General features: G+C 37.9%; 1 protein-coding gene across 2 annotated transcripts in view; it reads right to left on the reverse strand.

Moving 5' to 3' along the window:
• Positions 1-16,139, reverse strand: part of LOC131971468 (neural cell adhesion molecule L1.1-like) — a 59,788-nt gene that overhangs the window by 19,839 nt on the left and 23,810 nt on the right. The window contains exons 1-8 of one of the 2 annotated variants that reach the window (XM_059332947.1): positions 12,745-12,784; positions 9,398-9,500; positions 7,312-7,481; positions 4,863-4,985; positions 4,217-4,387; positions 3,167-3,281; positions 1,468-1,652; positions 383-514 (exon numbers count right to left, since the gene is read on the reverse strand). In XM_059332947.1, coding sequence (XP_059188930.1) covers positions 383-514; positions 1,468-1,652; positions 3,167-3,281; positions 4,217-4,387; positions 4,863-4,985; positions 7,312-7,481; positions 9,398-9,500; position 12,745 — 1,000 coding nt within the window. In that variant the 5' untranslated portion in view covers positions 12,746-12,784. Of the gene's footprint in view, positions 1-382; positions 515-1,467; positions 1,653-3,166; positions 3,282-4,216; positions 4,388-4,862; positions 4,986-7,311; positions 7,482-9,397; positions 9,501-12,744; positions 12,785-16,139 lie in introns of those variants that run through there. The other variant, XM_059332946.1, reaches the window with a different exon arrangement.

The raw sequence follows: 16,139 nt of genomic DNA on the forward strand, positions 1-16,139 counted from the left end.
CTCTCCCTCCCTCCCTCTCTTTCTGGGAGTCAGCTGAGGACTTCGGCAGGTCCATCTCAACCCGAGTATCCTTTCTAATTCATCTGATCTTAAGAGGTTCTCTGTTAAAGTGGGCCGATGAGTTGGACTGCCGGGAGCCAGAAAATGATTACTGCTCTTCCCTGAAATCTCATCGAGCTTTGAGTAATAAACTGATATAGTCAAACCTTTAAAAGTTCTAAAAGACAGGACAAGGTGATAGAAAATGTTGACTAAATTAGGCCTGAGGTCAGAAGCTTCCTTCCATAAATATAAAGGATAAGTTGATCATCTTCCACCTCTAACAACTAGTAAAGAGTTCAGAAGTTAACTGAGAACCAGGAGGTGGTTAGAGGGCTCGTACCTGAGACGGGCTGCCCGTTGATGCTCCAGGTGATGGTGGGCGTCGGGATGCCTTCAGCCTGACAGTCCAGTCGGACGGTTTCTCCGGGAGAGTACTGCAGGTTCTCAGGCTCCTTCACCCAGTACGGAACGGCTGCAGACAGCAAAGACAACTGTGTGAGTTACTCAAGTATAAAATTACTGTGATTTAAACATGTTCAAAGAGTTTTCATTGACCTTTCACAATCATCTCCTAAAGAACAGACATGTTGAACCCCAATAACAAGTTTCAAGACGTTTTTTGCTCTTTTTACATTCTCCTCACCGTGTCCTTGGATTTCATTGCAATACATAAAATATAAAATAAGTCCTGTATCTCTAAGGAATCAGCACAATCATGACTAGGAGTGGGAACAACTCAAACATGTCTTTGTGCAGAAGTTAGTTAGAATGACAGAAATCAGAAAAAAGAAAGAAAAAAACTCGAATTGAATTGACTGAATCTCTGATAAATTATTTTTCAAAAATAAAATGGAATTTATTTATTCCAAGCGCCAAGAAGTGTCATGAATATATATAAAAAAAGTGTCTCCGCAAGCTATACATTAAAGTATTGTCATGTTTATAGCCTCTCCTGTCCTCTCCTCTCTGCTCTGTGTAAACAGCCTTTCTTGTCCTCTCCTCTCTGCTCTGTGTAAATAGCCTCTCCTGTCCACTCCTCTCAGCTCTGTGTAAACAGATTTTCAGTATTTCAATATTTGTCATGTGACCGGTGGTCTCAGCAGAATCAATCATGTCTTCACAGTGTCTCTGAGGAGCAGAATTTAATGTTTTTAACAGGATCTGGTTAGTGCAAACGCTTTATTTTAAACGACACGTAGAAAAAAGATATTCTGACACAAATATCAACATTTTAACCTTCGTTTTGGTCACTTTTTCTAACAGAAACTTTCATAACCTATCATCTGTTCAAGGACCATCGGAGAGTTCAATCACTGATGATAACACCTGTTTTTACAGTTTCTATCGATGATAAATGCTTTTTGGCCATTTAAAAAAACAACAAACCTAACATACTGGGTTCAGAGGGTAACTGGGTGCTCCTACCTTCCACAGTGAGGGTGAAGGAGTGTGCAGTGGAGCCGTGGAGGTTGAAGGCCCTGCACTCGTACTCGCCGTCATCGTTCTGGGTGATGCTGTCGAAGCGAAGCCAGCGGTCGTTGGCGTCCAGTTGGCCGCTTGTGTCGTCCAGGTTGCCGTCCTTCTTCTTCCATTCTACCTTTGGAGTCGGGCTGCAGAAACAGAGAAGAACAGAGAGAGAAAGATTGAGACTGGATTGATCACGGAGCGATTGAGAGAGATACGGAGGAAATTAGAGCTGAATGGTCAAAGATGATCTTGTTAATGAGGTAACATCCTATTTCATCGTTAAGACGAGATTATAATTACATGGAGACGGAACTCCTAGGAGGAGGAGGATAATTAGAGCGAACACAAAACAGCAACGAGACACGGAGAGATTAATGATTTAATACAAAGGATTAGCAGTGTGTGTGTGTGTGTGTGTGTGAGAGAGAGAGAGATAAACTGAATTGTCCGTTATCTTTTGGGGGAAACATATTTTTTCTCATATTAAGTTTGTTTTCGACGTTTCACAAACAAGTTTAAAATCAAAGGCTTGCATTATGAAAAAATTAAATAAAAAATGAATGGCAAAGTGGTGAACGAGCACCTGTGTTACAAATGTTACTTAATTAAAAAGTATGTAAGAATTAGCTGCAACATGTATTTAAATCATGAAAGGGGAAAATCAAATTACTCAAACTAAATTATTTAAAAAAATGTAAAGGGAAAGCGGAAAATCTTCCCATTTGGGAAGCAGGAACCCTGAAATGTTGTTCTGCTGCACATTCTGGACATACAGTCATGGAAAAAATTCTTAGACCAACTTCGTTTTCTTCAGTTTCTTGTTCATTTTAATGCCTGGTACAACTAAAGGCACATTTGTTTGGACAAATATAATGATAACAACAAAAAGGCCGGAGTCGAACCGGCGATCCTCTTGCTGTGAGGAAGAGTGCTAACCACTACACCACCATGTAGCCAAGTTTTTTTTTATTCTGTTATCTAAATTGAATTTGCATTAGATAAAGAGATAAGACTGAGGAAAAGTTCAGCTGCCAATAAAGGAGCTTTGGAGTTATCCTGATAGTTTCCAGGTCAGACAATCCACCTGTGAGTTATTTATTTACAACTACTTTACTTACAAACTCTGGACAAATCTGCATCAAGAGAACGGCTGATGTACACAACTAGATCTGCTGCTGTTCCAGCCGGTCCACTGGAGCAGAGGCCTGCAGAGCCGGCAAGGAAACATCAGCTTCAAAACGCCACCACACAGGGCCAGAAGGCCTGCAAACAGTCCGCTGAGATTCACTTCACAAACTCGGGTCGGAGCTGCTCACATGCAGCTCCCTGCTCTGCTATCGTGAGCATCCTGAGTCTCTGAGGTGTGCAGTTCACTTATAAATGTATATAAATAATTATTTACATTTTGGATGATGGAAATTTGCATACACAGTAGCTCCTCTGTTTAAACGTGAAGTCGTATTTAGTTTCAAACATGCAACAACTGGAGAATAAACATGTATTGTTATGTTATTAGGAGAGTGTGCACCGACTTGTTGCCAGCTTAAAGGTCTGTACAGTGTGTTTATGTAGAGAACTTCACCATGACTTCAACAGGAATGAACCTGTGCACACACACACACACACACTAACAGCACACACACTCTCCGATCCTTACAGGCCTTTGGGGATACACTCGAGAATGATGCTGGTCTCCCTGAGGGCGAGCACAGACGTGTGTGTGCCGGCGGGGTGGAAGAGGTGGGGCTTCCTGCCCTGCGTGACATCATTACCTGCAGAAAGAGAGAGAAAGAGGGTAAAATCAATGCACACTGTAATGGATTCATTGGAAGTTAAGTCATTTTTCTTCCGTGCTAGATATCATATTTCCATAAAGCATGGTTTGTTTATTCAGCTTAAACTCATCAACGTTAATGTTAGTACAATCATCAATTTCCATCTGATCTGGCTGCAGTCAGATTATTGAACAGCCATTTATCAGCTCTTATCAGGTTAACAATGAGCGAGTAGAGGCCTGTTCTGCCTTCTAGATTTATCTGGATTTCAATTTCCAGCTCGTTGAATTTAGTCAGCAAAAAAGCAGTCGTTTACAAAAGTACTTCTCTAAGGTTTGGTAAGGATAAAAAGTTGCTGGTTAGGCATTGTAAAAGATAATTTTTATTACAGTACAGACTGATAAAACACAAGAAGTAGTTTTGTAATCGGATTTTCAGTGAATATTTGTCACGTGACCATTGGTCTCAGCAGAATCAATCATGTCTTCACAGTGTCTCTGAGGAGCAGAATTTAATGTTTTTAACAGGATCTGGTTAGTGCAGACGCTTTATTGTATACTGTGTAGGATAACAGATAGAAATATCAAAATTGGTTGCTTTTTCTAATGGAAGCGTTTGAAACTGATAATATATTCAAGAACTGTTGGAAAGTTCAAAGTCCGACAATAATGCCCGTTTTTAAAGCTTCTTTCTATGATGAACTGTGTATTTTTGGATATTTTAAAAAGAAAACATACTTTTTAAACCTCCATGTAGGCCGAGGGTTCAACTTGCCATCTGTACGTATTACTGTCAGTCCAATCATTTCTCAGAGTTAGGTTAATTGAGATTTAAATGAACCTCACTGGGCTAAACTCATTTTTAGTCACTTTATCTGTGTATATGTGTGTGTGTGTGTGTGTGTGTGTGTGTGTGTGTGTGTAAGTACTCACTGGGCATGACAGTGAGTCTGACAGCGGTGTCGGGGAGGATCGTCCTGGCTGCTGCGTACTGGGCGTTGCAGATGTAGTCGTCTCTGGTGTCGCTCTTTAGAAGATTAGAAAAGTACAAGTTCCCGTCCAAGCCGACCATCACTCTGTCACTCTGCTTGATGTGCACCATTTCTAAAACACAAAAAAACACACACAGAGCCAGGACGGTTCAGGTACAACGAAGGAAGGAGGGGACAACAAAAAAACAGTGGTGAAGGTTGGTGCAGGACGGCTCTTTAGTGCACTGTAGTATTGATTTAAACAAAACGGACAACTTAAAAGGCACTACTTCATCAGTGAAAGTGAGAGAGACGGGGGGACAAAAAAAAGGAAAGAAATGAGAAATATTAAGAGCCCAGGCTTCAGCTGACAGTACTGCATTCATTAGTTTGAGTGGATATGTTCTGCAATGCAGCGCAGAGATGCAAATCCCTCCAACAGGAGCCTCAGCTGAGATGACGGCTGCAAACAAAATCATGCAAAGCTGCTCAGAGTCAAGAGACTTACAGGGACAGACAGTCTGCAGGGAGACAGAAAGACTGGACAGAGACCAGAAACAGAGTGTCTGGACAGAAAACACAAAGCCAGGAGATAAAAACAGACTCACTCTTGTCCATCCAGTGGATGTGCGGAGGAGTGGAGCTCTGTGGAGGGTTGCAGGACAGGATCATGCTTTCTCCTGCGTATGCTCTCTTATGGACTTTCTGTTGTTTCAGGAGAACCGGCTGGGCTGAAAACACAAAGAGCAGGTTATTAGTAACTTCTCTGGCATAAACCACAAATCACTCTCCCGCCTCCAACTAGTTCAGAACGCAGCAGCGAAGCTTCTCACTGGTTTTAACAAAAGACATCACATCACCCCAATCCTCACTTCCCTCCATAGGTTCTACTCAACCATGACTCAGCACTTTTAGACATCTGCCTACATTTATATCAATTACTCTCCATTACTGACTGGCATATTGCTCTTTAGCTGCTTTGAAGACCCCCATCTCTACATACTACTATTGTGTTTTATCACCAGTTCTACTCAACCATTACTCGGCACTTTTTTAGAAAACTGCCTACATTTACATCAGTTTTCCTCCAGTTTCCTTAAAATTACTAGTTTTCCATCACTTTTTGTGTTTCTGATTGGTAAATTGCTCTTAAGCTATTTTTTGGGTATTTATACTACACTAGCTGCTTGTTATGGCTCCAGGTCAGGCTGGAGATAGACTTGCTGTTTATCCATGCGTCTGCGTTGTTCACATACTAACTTTGTGTTGCATTTACAGCTTGTTTCTGTTACAGCTCTGTTCAGTAAATGATGCAGTAAGATGCTGCAGTGAGCCTGCAGTGACTCACAGTTTCTTATTTCAGCAGAGCTTGTTACCGTCGAGCTTACTCCACAGTTTTCTTTTTTTTATTCTCTTCCCTGTGCAGAGAAGAAAAAATACTGTACACAGTTTTTATTGCTTCACAGATGCTGTAAGACTGTTGATCAAAGGAAGTGGTCAGCATAATAACAGAAGGGAGGAAGGTGTAACTTTTTGCAAGCAATTATTATTCATAATCGTAGGGGGAATTACATTTAGAAACTGTTTATTCTACACCAGGGGTGAAAACTCATTTTAGTCCACTTTGTTCCCAAGTGGGCCAGACCAATAAAACCATTGCACTATAATAAAAAAAAGAGATGAGGTCACCTCTAAATATTTCCCTTTATATTTTAGTAGTTTGTTTGTTCTTTGTAACTGTGTGAGTTACTCAAGTATAAAATTACTGCGATTTAAACATGTTCAAAGAGTTTTCATTGACCTTTCACAATCATCTCCTAAAGAACAGACATGTTGAACCCCAATAACAAGTTTCAAGATGTTTTTTGCTCTTTTTACATTTTCACACACCACAGCAAAGTCCTTGTATGTGAAAACCTACTTGGCAATAAAAACGATTCTAAATCTGATTCATTCCAGTTCATCAATCAACAAAGGCACAAAATATATATTTTTTTCCTTTTTGGGACAAAACAACAATATTGTTTTTCCTCTTTATGATTCAAACAACTTGTTGAGAACCAGACATTTGTTTAATTTTCCTACACTTTCCAGGAAGCAGGTTAAGTTTTTCCCTGACTTATAAATTATTTACAAATTTTGTCACTTATTATTTTTATTATTATTATGTTTATTTTGATAACTATTGTTTTTATAATAATAATAATAATTATTATTATTTTTGTCAACTGATTTTTTCTGCTTATTTAGTTTTTTCTTGATTTTTTTTTCTCCATTGGTTGAAGTTTTTTTTTTCTGTTTATCTCACGTTCTAGCCTCACAACTGAACAAGACGTGAGATACTTGAAGTCCTGTTTTTACGTGGCGTGCAAATAAATCATTTTTAAAAAATGTTTCAGTGTATTTTCCATGTTTACTTCTACCAGCTCTGGGCTCAACCACACTATGTTTGGATGGTGTTTCAGGCTAGCTTTCTTATTTGTTAAAAGGGCTGTGAAAGTGAAGTCACAGCCCAGAAGAAGTCTGTGAAGCACTCTTTAATTTTCCTGCTCTCAGTTTATCTGTGCTGTCAGTGTGTGTGTGTGTGTGTGTGTGTCAGCGGTACAGTCAGAGGACACTGTTCAGAGATGTGATAAGGACAAAAATCACCCCCTCACCCCCCCACACACACATCTATCCTGTCCCCCTAAACCTGTCAGTCCCTCCCTGTTTCTGTCAGGTGGAACTGTGACTTCCCGTCACCGCCTCGCTGCTCGGCAGCCTCGTGCGTGCACCAAGTGACGTCACAGCTCTAGCTCCAGGAAACGGTTGCTACGGTAACGGGAGATGAGAGAGCAGAACAGGTGGCCCCAATCAACCTCACTGAGTCATCACAGTGTGTGTGTGTGTGTGTGTGTGGAATGACGGAGCGGGTGGAGGGCAGTGTGTGTCTTACTGTACAACTGTCTTACTGTACTGTCACAACGTTTCATTCATGTGTGAAGATCAGTACAGTACTCCGTGTTTGTGTGTGTGTGTGTGTGTGTGTGTGTGTGTGTGTGTGTGTGTGTGACTCACGCTCCACGATGACCTGTATGGTTTGTGTCATGGCCGTCCCGAGGTCGTTGGAGGCGTAGCATCGGTAGTAGCCTGCGTATGACTCGAGAGGCTCCTCCTCTTCGGCTCGCAACGTCCCAGTTCCTTTACGCTCCGAGCTGAACGCCTCGCCGTCCTTCACCCAGCGGAAACTACAGAGAGAGGAGGAGGTTACACCAACTACAGACGCCACACAGGATCGAACATAGAAATACATTCATAGACACAACTGAACTGAACTGATTTCAAACATCAAACTTTCCTCAACATTAACCCTCTGTGGTACGGTGTTGCTCTCAGGCAACATACCCATTTTTGGCCTGTCAAATTTCTACAATGCATGTTTTTGAGTGATGTAATACTTTTTAAAAAGATGGAAGAGTATAGGCTTTAATTTGTCACATGACCTCCAGGAGGCCATATTGAAACCCTATTTTTCTGACTTTTCCAAAGGAAACAACTTTGCCCTTTTGCACGACAAAAAATCACTCAAAATGTAATTTTGTGGCCTTTTTCCATCTCGAAAAAATATATTCCTTCTGATAGGTGAGTAAACCTTCATTTTTGATAGTTTCATTCACTTAGACTGTTCAAGAAAGGGTTGTTGGTTCAATGCCTACAGGCAACATTCAGACAAGGCACCGGTTAAAAAAGTTCCTTTTATAATGTTTTTAAATTTAAATTGTTATGTATTGCTCCCTGTTGAAGCGACTGAATCTTTTACACGTTTATTAAATAAATTATGTTAAAATTAAATGAAATTAAAAACTCTCTTTTTCACTGTTATGGTACAATGTTGCCTACGGACAACAAACCCAAAAACCGTTACGTTTACTTAGTCTATTTTAAGACAAAAAACACTCCAAACATTTTTTCCTAGCTGGCATCATAATGTGTACCATAGAAGGTTAACCTTCACTGCTCTGAATTTTTTTGAATGAAATATAAAAAAAAGCCTTTGCAGACTTTGCAGCGTTATTTCGACAACTTCCCGACACAATATGATGTAAATACAGCCTATAGATTCCTTAGATCTTCTAGTTTCATATGATACCAGTATCTCCAGTGTATTCCTTAAAGTGAACCCACTACTGCCTCCGAAAAAAAAAGCCAAAATATGGACGGCCGTCGGATATCGATACTTGGCAGCCATGAATCGATATAATATTGCCACACAAAATATCGCGATACTTTGCTGTACCAATTTTTTCCCCCACCTCTAATTTATGTTGTCTGTGTGACATGTTGACTATGTATGTAATGTTCAACAACCTGCAACGTCCCATAATATATAAAATATAATATATATATAATATATATATATATATATATATATATAATACTAATTTATGGACATGGTCGAGCTAACCCATAATATTTTTTAATTTAGAGGTAAAGAAAACTATTTTCAACTGAATTAAAATGCCGGTGAATTACAGGCCTGATGGTAGACACATGTTTGAGACATTTTGACCAATTTTTTTCAAATATATGAATCTGACCTCTTTGTTTAAATATGATTTGTAGCATCTTTGTAAATTTTCATGTCACAGCCTTTTTCCATGCCACTAACAGCACTCAACAACTATTTATCCGGCTTTAAGCGATGAAGCTCCTCCAGGTCACGAAGGTTCATGATTTTAAATCTAAAAAATGCTTCCAGGACACCGTGTTGTCTACAGTGTTTTAAAAGTTTTCCGTGGGAGTCAATGAGCTTTGAGCTTTGTCCTGGGATTAGACAACATGAGTAGATAATACAGCTGAGCTTTATCACTTAAAAATAACAAAAGTGACGGTTGAAATTGAGAAAAGAATGAGGTCAGAGAGGAAAGGGAGGAGTGGGAGAGAAGAACAGGGACAAGGAGAAATGGAAAGCCGGAGAGATTATTTTATTATTGCTGTGATTTTATTATAGGAACATTTATTGCCATGCCAACAGAAAGGCCAGAGGGAGGAAGTGGACAAACATCCAGACACACACACATATATCTTGTTTGTCTATTATACCGTAAACACACACACACACACACACACACACACACACACACACGGTAGCTGCTGTACGTACGTGGGTGTCGGGTTCCCGGACGCCTCACAGGGCAGATCGATGTCCTCGTGAGAGAAAGCCGTGTACGAATGCGGCATATCGGTCAGGATCGGAGGCTGTGACACTGAACACACACACACACACACACACACACACACACACATTATTACAGCTGAGTAGAGGCAGTGAACACAAGAATACAAAACATTCTCCCTTCATAAATAAAGTTGTAAAAAAAAACAAAAAACAAAAAAAAAACATTCTCCCATGTTCAGGTCGTTTGTGTCCCTGCAGCCCTCCATCAGCTCCACATGTCATGATCCAGCTGTCTTCATTTAACTGATTTATAACTAAATGTTATTGAACAAGTTTATCAGTTTACATTCAATGGTTTTTAAAGAATACATCTCCCTTATCACATAAACACATTTTCTTTCCTGTTTTTGGTAAAGAATTTAAAGAATCTGTCAGTAAAACTGTGATAAAGGTAATTAAAAATTAACAATTAGTAATATTGCCTTATTCATTCAACCCTCTGGGTCCACTTTAATTTACAACCCTTTAAGGCCATTAGTACGGTGGCCCTGAGAGCTCACAGTGCTGCAAAACACGCAAAATAAGTATAATAAAAACAAGCAAATTGAGAAAACATCAACAAAATTGATTTTGATGCAGTTTTTGTCTTTGTGTAAAATACGCTTTAAGTTCATTAAGGCTGAAAAATGTCCACTCCCAAAAAAACACTATAAAAACTTTACAGATTAATATTATTTTCAACTTTTTTCTGCATAAATCTCTTAATTACTAAAGCTTAGATGTATATTTCTGTGAAGTAAAACAAATCAGGTTTCCTGTACACAGTGGAGGAATGTAACCAAGTACAATTACTCAAGTTCTGCATCTAAGTACAATTTGAGGTACTTGTACTTTACTCAAGTATTTCCATTTTATGTAACTTTATACTTGTACTTCACTACATTTTAGAGGTAAATATTGAACTTTTTACTCCATTACATTTAGCTGACAGCTTTAGATACTTTACAGGTCGAGATTTAACATAAAAAAACATGAAACATTCAAATGGATTACACGTTTTTTGTTAAAATGAAACCTCATAAAAGTATATTAAGTTAAAATGATCTTATCTTTACCAAATAAATTACAGAAATGCATTAATCTGACTTGGGACATTCTGCATAATAAATACTTTTACTTCTGATACTTTAAGTACATTTTGATGCTGATACTTCAGTAAGTTTTGAATGCAGGACTTTTACTGTAGTGAGGTCATTTCACAGTGTGGTATTAGTACTTTTCCTGCAGTAAAGTATCTGGGAACAAACTTCAACACAACAGCGGATCACATCGTTGATTAGTTGCAGAATGATGCGTTCACTTATACAAAAATATGAGCTTCTAGCACATTAATGCACCTCACAGAGCAGACAGTGAAGGCCTATCCAACAATACTTCTTCTGATTTCAGTGTGAAAAGTTCCAGCTGAACATTTCTCTGCCTGCAGATAGGTCGACCACGCACGTTTAAAATAAGTCACTTCTGTCAGAAAGAAGTGATATTCCTACAGAAAATTGTCTCCTCTCTCCTGAATAATAAAAAAAATCTTATTTTATCTTCATGCATTTTTTGAGCGTATTCCATTTAGAATTTAATGAGGCTTTAATGAATGATTTATTTAGCCCAAATAGATGCTTGTAATCCTTGCTCTCTAGTGGAGAACATCTTTAAATAAAGGAGTAGTTTGGGGAAATCTGCTTTCCTGCAGAGAAGAAGTTGATTAGATTAATTCTTCTGTATTGTCCAGAGGTGGAAGAAGTATTCAGATCCTTTACTGCAGTAAAAGTACTAATACCACTGTGAAATTACTCCACTACAGTAAATAGTGAAGTAATACTGCATTCAAAACTTACTTACTTAAAAGTTCAAAAGCATCAAAATGTGCTTAAGGATCAAAAGTAAAAGTACTTGTTATGCAGAATGTTTTCTATATTCTAAATATATTATTGGATTATTATTGATGCATTTATGTAAGCAGCATTTTACTTTATGTTAAATCGACCGAAAAGTACAAAATTTACCTCTCAAATGTAGCAAAGTAGAAGTATAAAGTTACATAAAATGGAAAGACTTAAGTAAAGTACCTCAAAACTGTACTTGAGTAAATGAACTTAGTTACAGTTACATTATGTCTGAAGCATTAAGTCTGCAAACAGCTGTGCAACGATAGTAAAATCCGCCTGGCAGCAGCTCTAAAAGCACCCTGATTAACACGTTGTTTCTCGTTCATTTTAAACTAAAGTGAACAAAAACTGAGCAGTAGAAAATTCTGCAGCTTCATAATAGAAGAACGGACAGATAAAACCTGCAGAACAAAGCTGCAGACTGCAGGCTGGCTGCGGTTTCTGCCTGTTTTTTTTTTTTTACTCTTTCAGCAAGCTTGCTTGAGTTCAAGTGCACTCAGAGCAGGATGTGGCCACAGCCCATTATAAGCTGCTTATTTAGCTCGGTGGGTTTGACTGTAATCATAAAACATCATTGAGATAATTAGGAAAAAATTATATGAATTATTTAGACTTTTTGACAGTCTTATAATGAGCTCTGCCAGTTTGAAGAGACGGAGAAATGACAGACTGAGCTCAGATTTACAGCTTTATGTTATTCATTAACTACTGCAGGCTGCAGTAAATATGCTTTTATTGGCATCGTTTGTGTCTGATGTCCTGAGATACTGGACATCAGTGATCATTAACCAATATATAACCAAATGTGGCTTCAGTCGGAACACCTGAACACCAGGTGGAAATAAAATGTACACAAGTACTGAACTTAAGTACAATTTTGAGGTACTTTACTTGAATATTTCCATTTATGTAACTTCATTCTTGTCTTCCACTAAATTTTAGAGGCAAATATTATACTTTTTACTCCACTACATTCAGCTGACGGCTTTAGTTGCATTTTAACTAATTATATTGTATACTGCTACATGGTTTCATTTCTAAAAATGTGTAGTTATGTTAAAAATTGACCTGAAAAGTCGCCAACAACAAAGGTTCATAGGTTACAAAAGTTTCCATTAGAAAAAGTGACCAGAACGAAGCTTAAAATGTTGATATTTGTGTCAGAAACTCAGTGAGTAAAATCTAAAAAGTGTTCAGAGCTCAGAGACTACTTCATATCTTGTGACTCAGTTCAGAATTTATACCGTGAACTATGAGCGAGATCATGGACTAGTGGAGTGTGTCTGCAGGGCTGCAGGGACGAGTGAACAGTCATCAGCGGACAGAGAGACAGATTGGACCGACGGCATCACACACTCCTTCATCGCCACAACCAGGAGAATTACTTACTGTTATGAGCTTTGTCTGTTTGTCCACACGAAAGCAAAGGAGAAGAGAGCAGAGAGGAAACACTTAGACAGGTTTTAAAATGCTCACACACACACACACACACACACACACACACAAACACACACACACACACACATACACACACACACACATGCATATAAGCTGCAGATGTTGATGGCAGATTTATTCATTTATGTCGATGTTATAATGACTCGTCTGAAGGATTTGTCTTCCTCTCAGTTTTCTGACTCAGACTCGATGGCGTCCCTGATCAATTTACATCTTTCTCCTCCGTGTCTCCTCCTTCTCCCCCCTTCTCTCCCTCCCTCCCTCCATCTTTCTCCTCTACATTCTGCTCTTCACCTTCCCTGTCCTCCTTCATCCATCTCTATCTCTCTGTCGTTTATATCCTCTTCCCATCCCTCTCTCCTTCTCATCTACCCATCTCCTCCTACTCCTCTCTCTCTCTGCCACGCCCAGAGGAGGAGGAGGAGGAAGAGGAGGAGGTCGTCAGCTGAAGGTCGAGCTGAAACCGACTCCTCCTCTGGGACCTTGGCTGCTGATCCCGCTGACCTCTGACCTTCACCTTCGGGGGGACGGAGGTCTTTGTGAACCTGATTGTGTTGGATAAGTGTGTTTGTGTTTGTGCTTAAGTCAATGTGTTTAAATGATGAGTTTTTTCTTTGGTGCATTTTAAAGATCAGTCACGAGACAAAGAGCAGAGCAAACACACAAGAAGAGGACGTGAAAGAAGAAGAAGAACAGAAGCACATGAACACTTCCTGTCATTTTTCAATTCAGCGCTTTAACTGACAGGAATTAAAACAGTGAATTTTTCAGGCAGTCCACTTCGATTTGACTCGAAAAATATCTTTATGGTTTAATGAATGCATCTTTTAAAAGCAGTCTGCAATCCAAATTAATTTCATAATGGCGTAATAAGTGAACAGACAAACAAATTTTAAATAATTTAAACTCGTGGCTGTAACATAAACATATATGATCACTACATTGTGTTTTTGTGTTCACTCACTTTGAGGATATTGTTTAATGGGAATGTTTGTTTGTTTTCTCAATTTCTTATTGTTACTATTATTATTATTATATTTTTTCAATTATGTTTTTGTATTCCATATTCTCTAAAATGCTTAACTTTCAGGATATTAATAGGACTATAGGTTCAAATTGTAACAGATAGCATTATAAATTTGACTTCTTTTTTTCATTTCCTCTTTCTCTTTTTCCTTTATTAAAAAGGTTGTTTTTTATTTTTACATATTTATTTATTTTTTTAACCAATATGACAATGTTAATATAAAAAAAATCAATAAAATATTTAGTTGTATATGTTGTTTATTCATATTACTACAGCTATGTTTTTGTATTCCATATTCTCTAAAATGTTAAAATATTTATATAATGAGGCTTTTATTAAATATGTGCTATGTTTTTCATTCTAGAACCATGTTAGAGTGAAAAAGTTTTTACAGAGGGAATTTTGATATCTTTTGTTTGTTTTTTTGCCATGTTTTTAGGAATTAAATATTCCATAAATCTGCAGGGACTTTCCCCCAGGGACTGGGAACCATTTGGGAAACTGAATGTGTTTCAGATGCAGAAATCAGAGTTTAAATTAAGTCCCAGTGCCATTTTCTGGGGTCATTTTACCGCCCATAAAGAGGGTCAGGCGGTGATACTTTTTTTCCCCATTTTTCACCTACAAGTTGCTGGTTCTGATCTGGTTCAAGGTCAAGTTGGTTCAAAGCTGGAACCACAAAACTGCAGGTTTTTTTCTGAAAATGATGAAGAACTTCCTGGTGGAAACTTAAATGAGTCTCTGGATAATATCTGAACAAACCCCTCTGTAAAAACCTTCAGAATAAAGTTTGAAGTGCAGATTTCTGGCTCATTGACAAGGGAGGTTTTAAAGATATGTTTTGAAGAATTCCATACATTTTGCAGGTGAATAGGGATACATTTTAACTAATAACTATCCTAATGGAACTTCCCCTGTTGATTACTGACAGTAGGACACATTTTTGAGTTTTAGGTTTTGTGAAATATGATGTTAAAAATATGAAAATGGGGCACGAAATGCTAAATTTTGGTGAGTAATAATAATAATTTCTTAATGACAATGCACAGAGTAGGTTATGTCAACTTTTGGTGAAACTTATGTTTTGAGAACATTGTACATTTTTAGATGACAGCAAAAAAAAAGTTTAAAAAATCAAACCTGTGGTCAAAAAGGACCTCATGACATGACAGTGGTTTTAGGACATTATAGAAAAAAAATATTAACAACTTTTTTCTTCACTTTTTAAGGCTACTCAAGACCAACACATTGATATATAATTTTCATTATTATTGGTCAGTTTTAGTCAAACATACAAAATTGGGGCCTAATTTTCAAGTTTAAAAAAAATTATAAAATACGTAAAAACTTTTGGGTTTTAGGTTTTGTGAAATATGATGTTAAAAATATGAAAATGGTGCACTAAATGCTAACTTTTGGTGAGTTTAGGAGAAAGTAAGATCAGTATTAACATAAACATTTTCTTTCACTAGTCAAAAGCGAAATCTCGAAATTCACCAGTGCATGAATGCTTTAAAGGGATGGTTTGGATTTGTTGAGGTGAGGTTGCATGACGTTCTGAGCTACAATCAGTGTGTTACTGCAGCAGATGAGCATGTTCCCCACGTTTTACCCCTTTATGTGGACACTATTTAAACCATATGTCCAACGATTTTTGTTGCTATCCACAGCTGCTTAATTTGGCACTACTTTTTCTCAACCGTAGGACTTCAATGTTCCTACACATACAGGTGCATCTCAATAAATTAGAATTCCATAGAAAGTGTATTTATGTCAGTAATTCAATTCAAGAAGTGGAAATAACACATAGATCCATTACACACAGAATGAAACATTTCATCTCTTAATTGATTTAATTTCTTCTAATTATAATGACTATGGCTTACATTTCACAAAGACCTAAAATTCAGTGTCTCAAAAAATGTGGACATTATAAAAGACCTATTTTAAAAAGTAGGTTTATTATGGAAATGATGGCCTCTGAAAAGTATGTCCATCTATATGACTCAATACTTGGTTGGGGTCATTTGACTTGAACTACTGGAAATGGACATCATATTCTAATTTATTGAGATGCACCTGTAGATGCATTAACATGCTTCTTGTGCTGCTGCAGATCAGCTGATTTTGGTCGGAGTCTCTAGTTTTTGTAAGAGACAACAAATACAAGAAAATAAAAAAGAGTAATTATAACAGCAGCGATGAAATGCTGTTCAATATGGAGACAAAAGGAAATCTTTATGGATATTCAGAAAAAGGACTTTTGAATGGGCTGAAAGAGAGAGAGGGTGAACTTCTG

The sequence above is a fragment of the Centropristis striata genome, chromosome 5 (genome assembly GCF_030273125.1).
Source record: "Centropristis striata isolate RG_2023a ecotype Rhode Island chromosome 5, C.striata_1.0, whole genome shotgun sequence".
Classification (NCBI taxonomy): Eukaryota; Metazoa; Chordata; class Actinopteri; order Perciformes; family Serranidae; genus Centropristis; species Centropristis striata.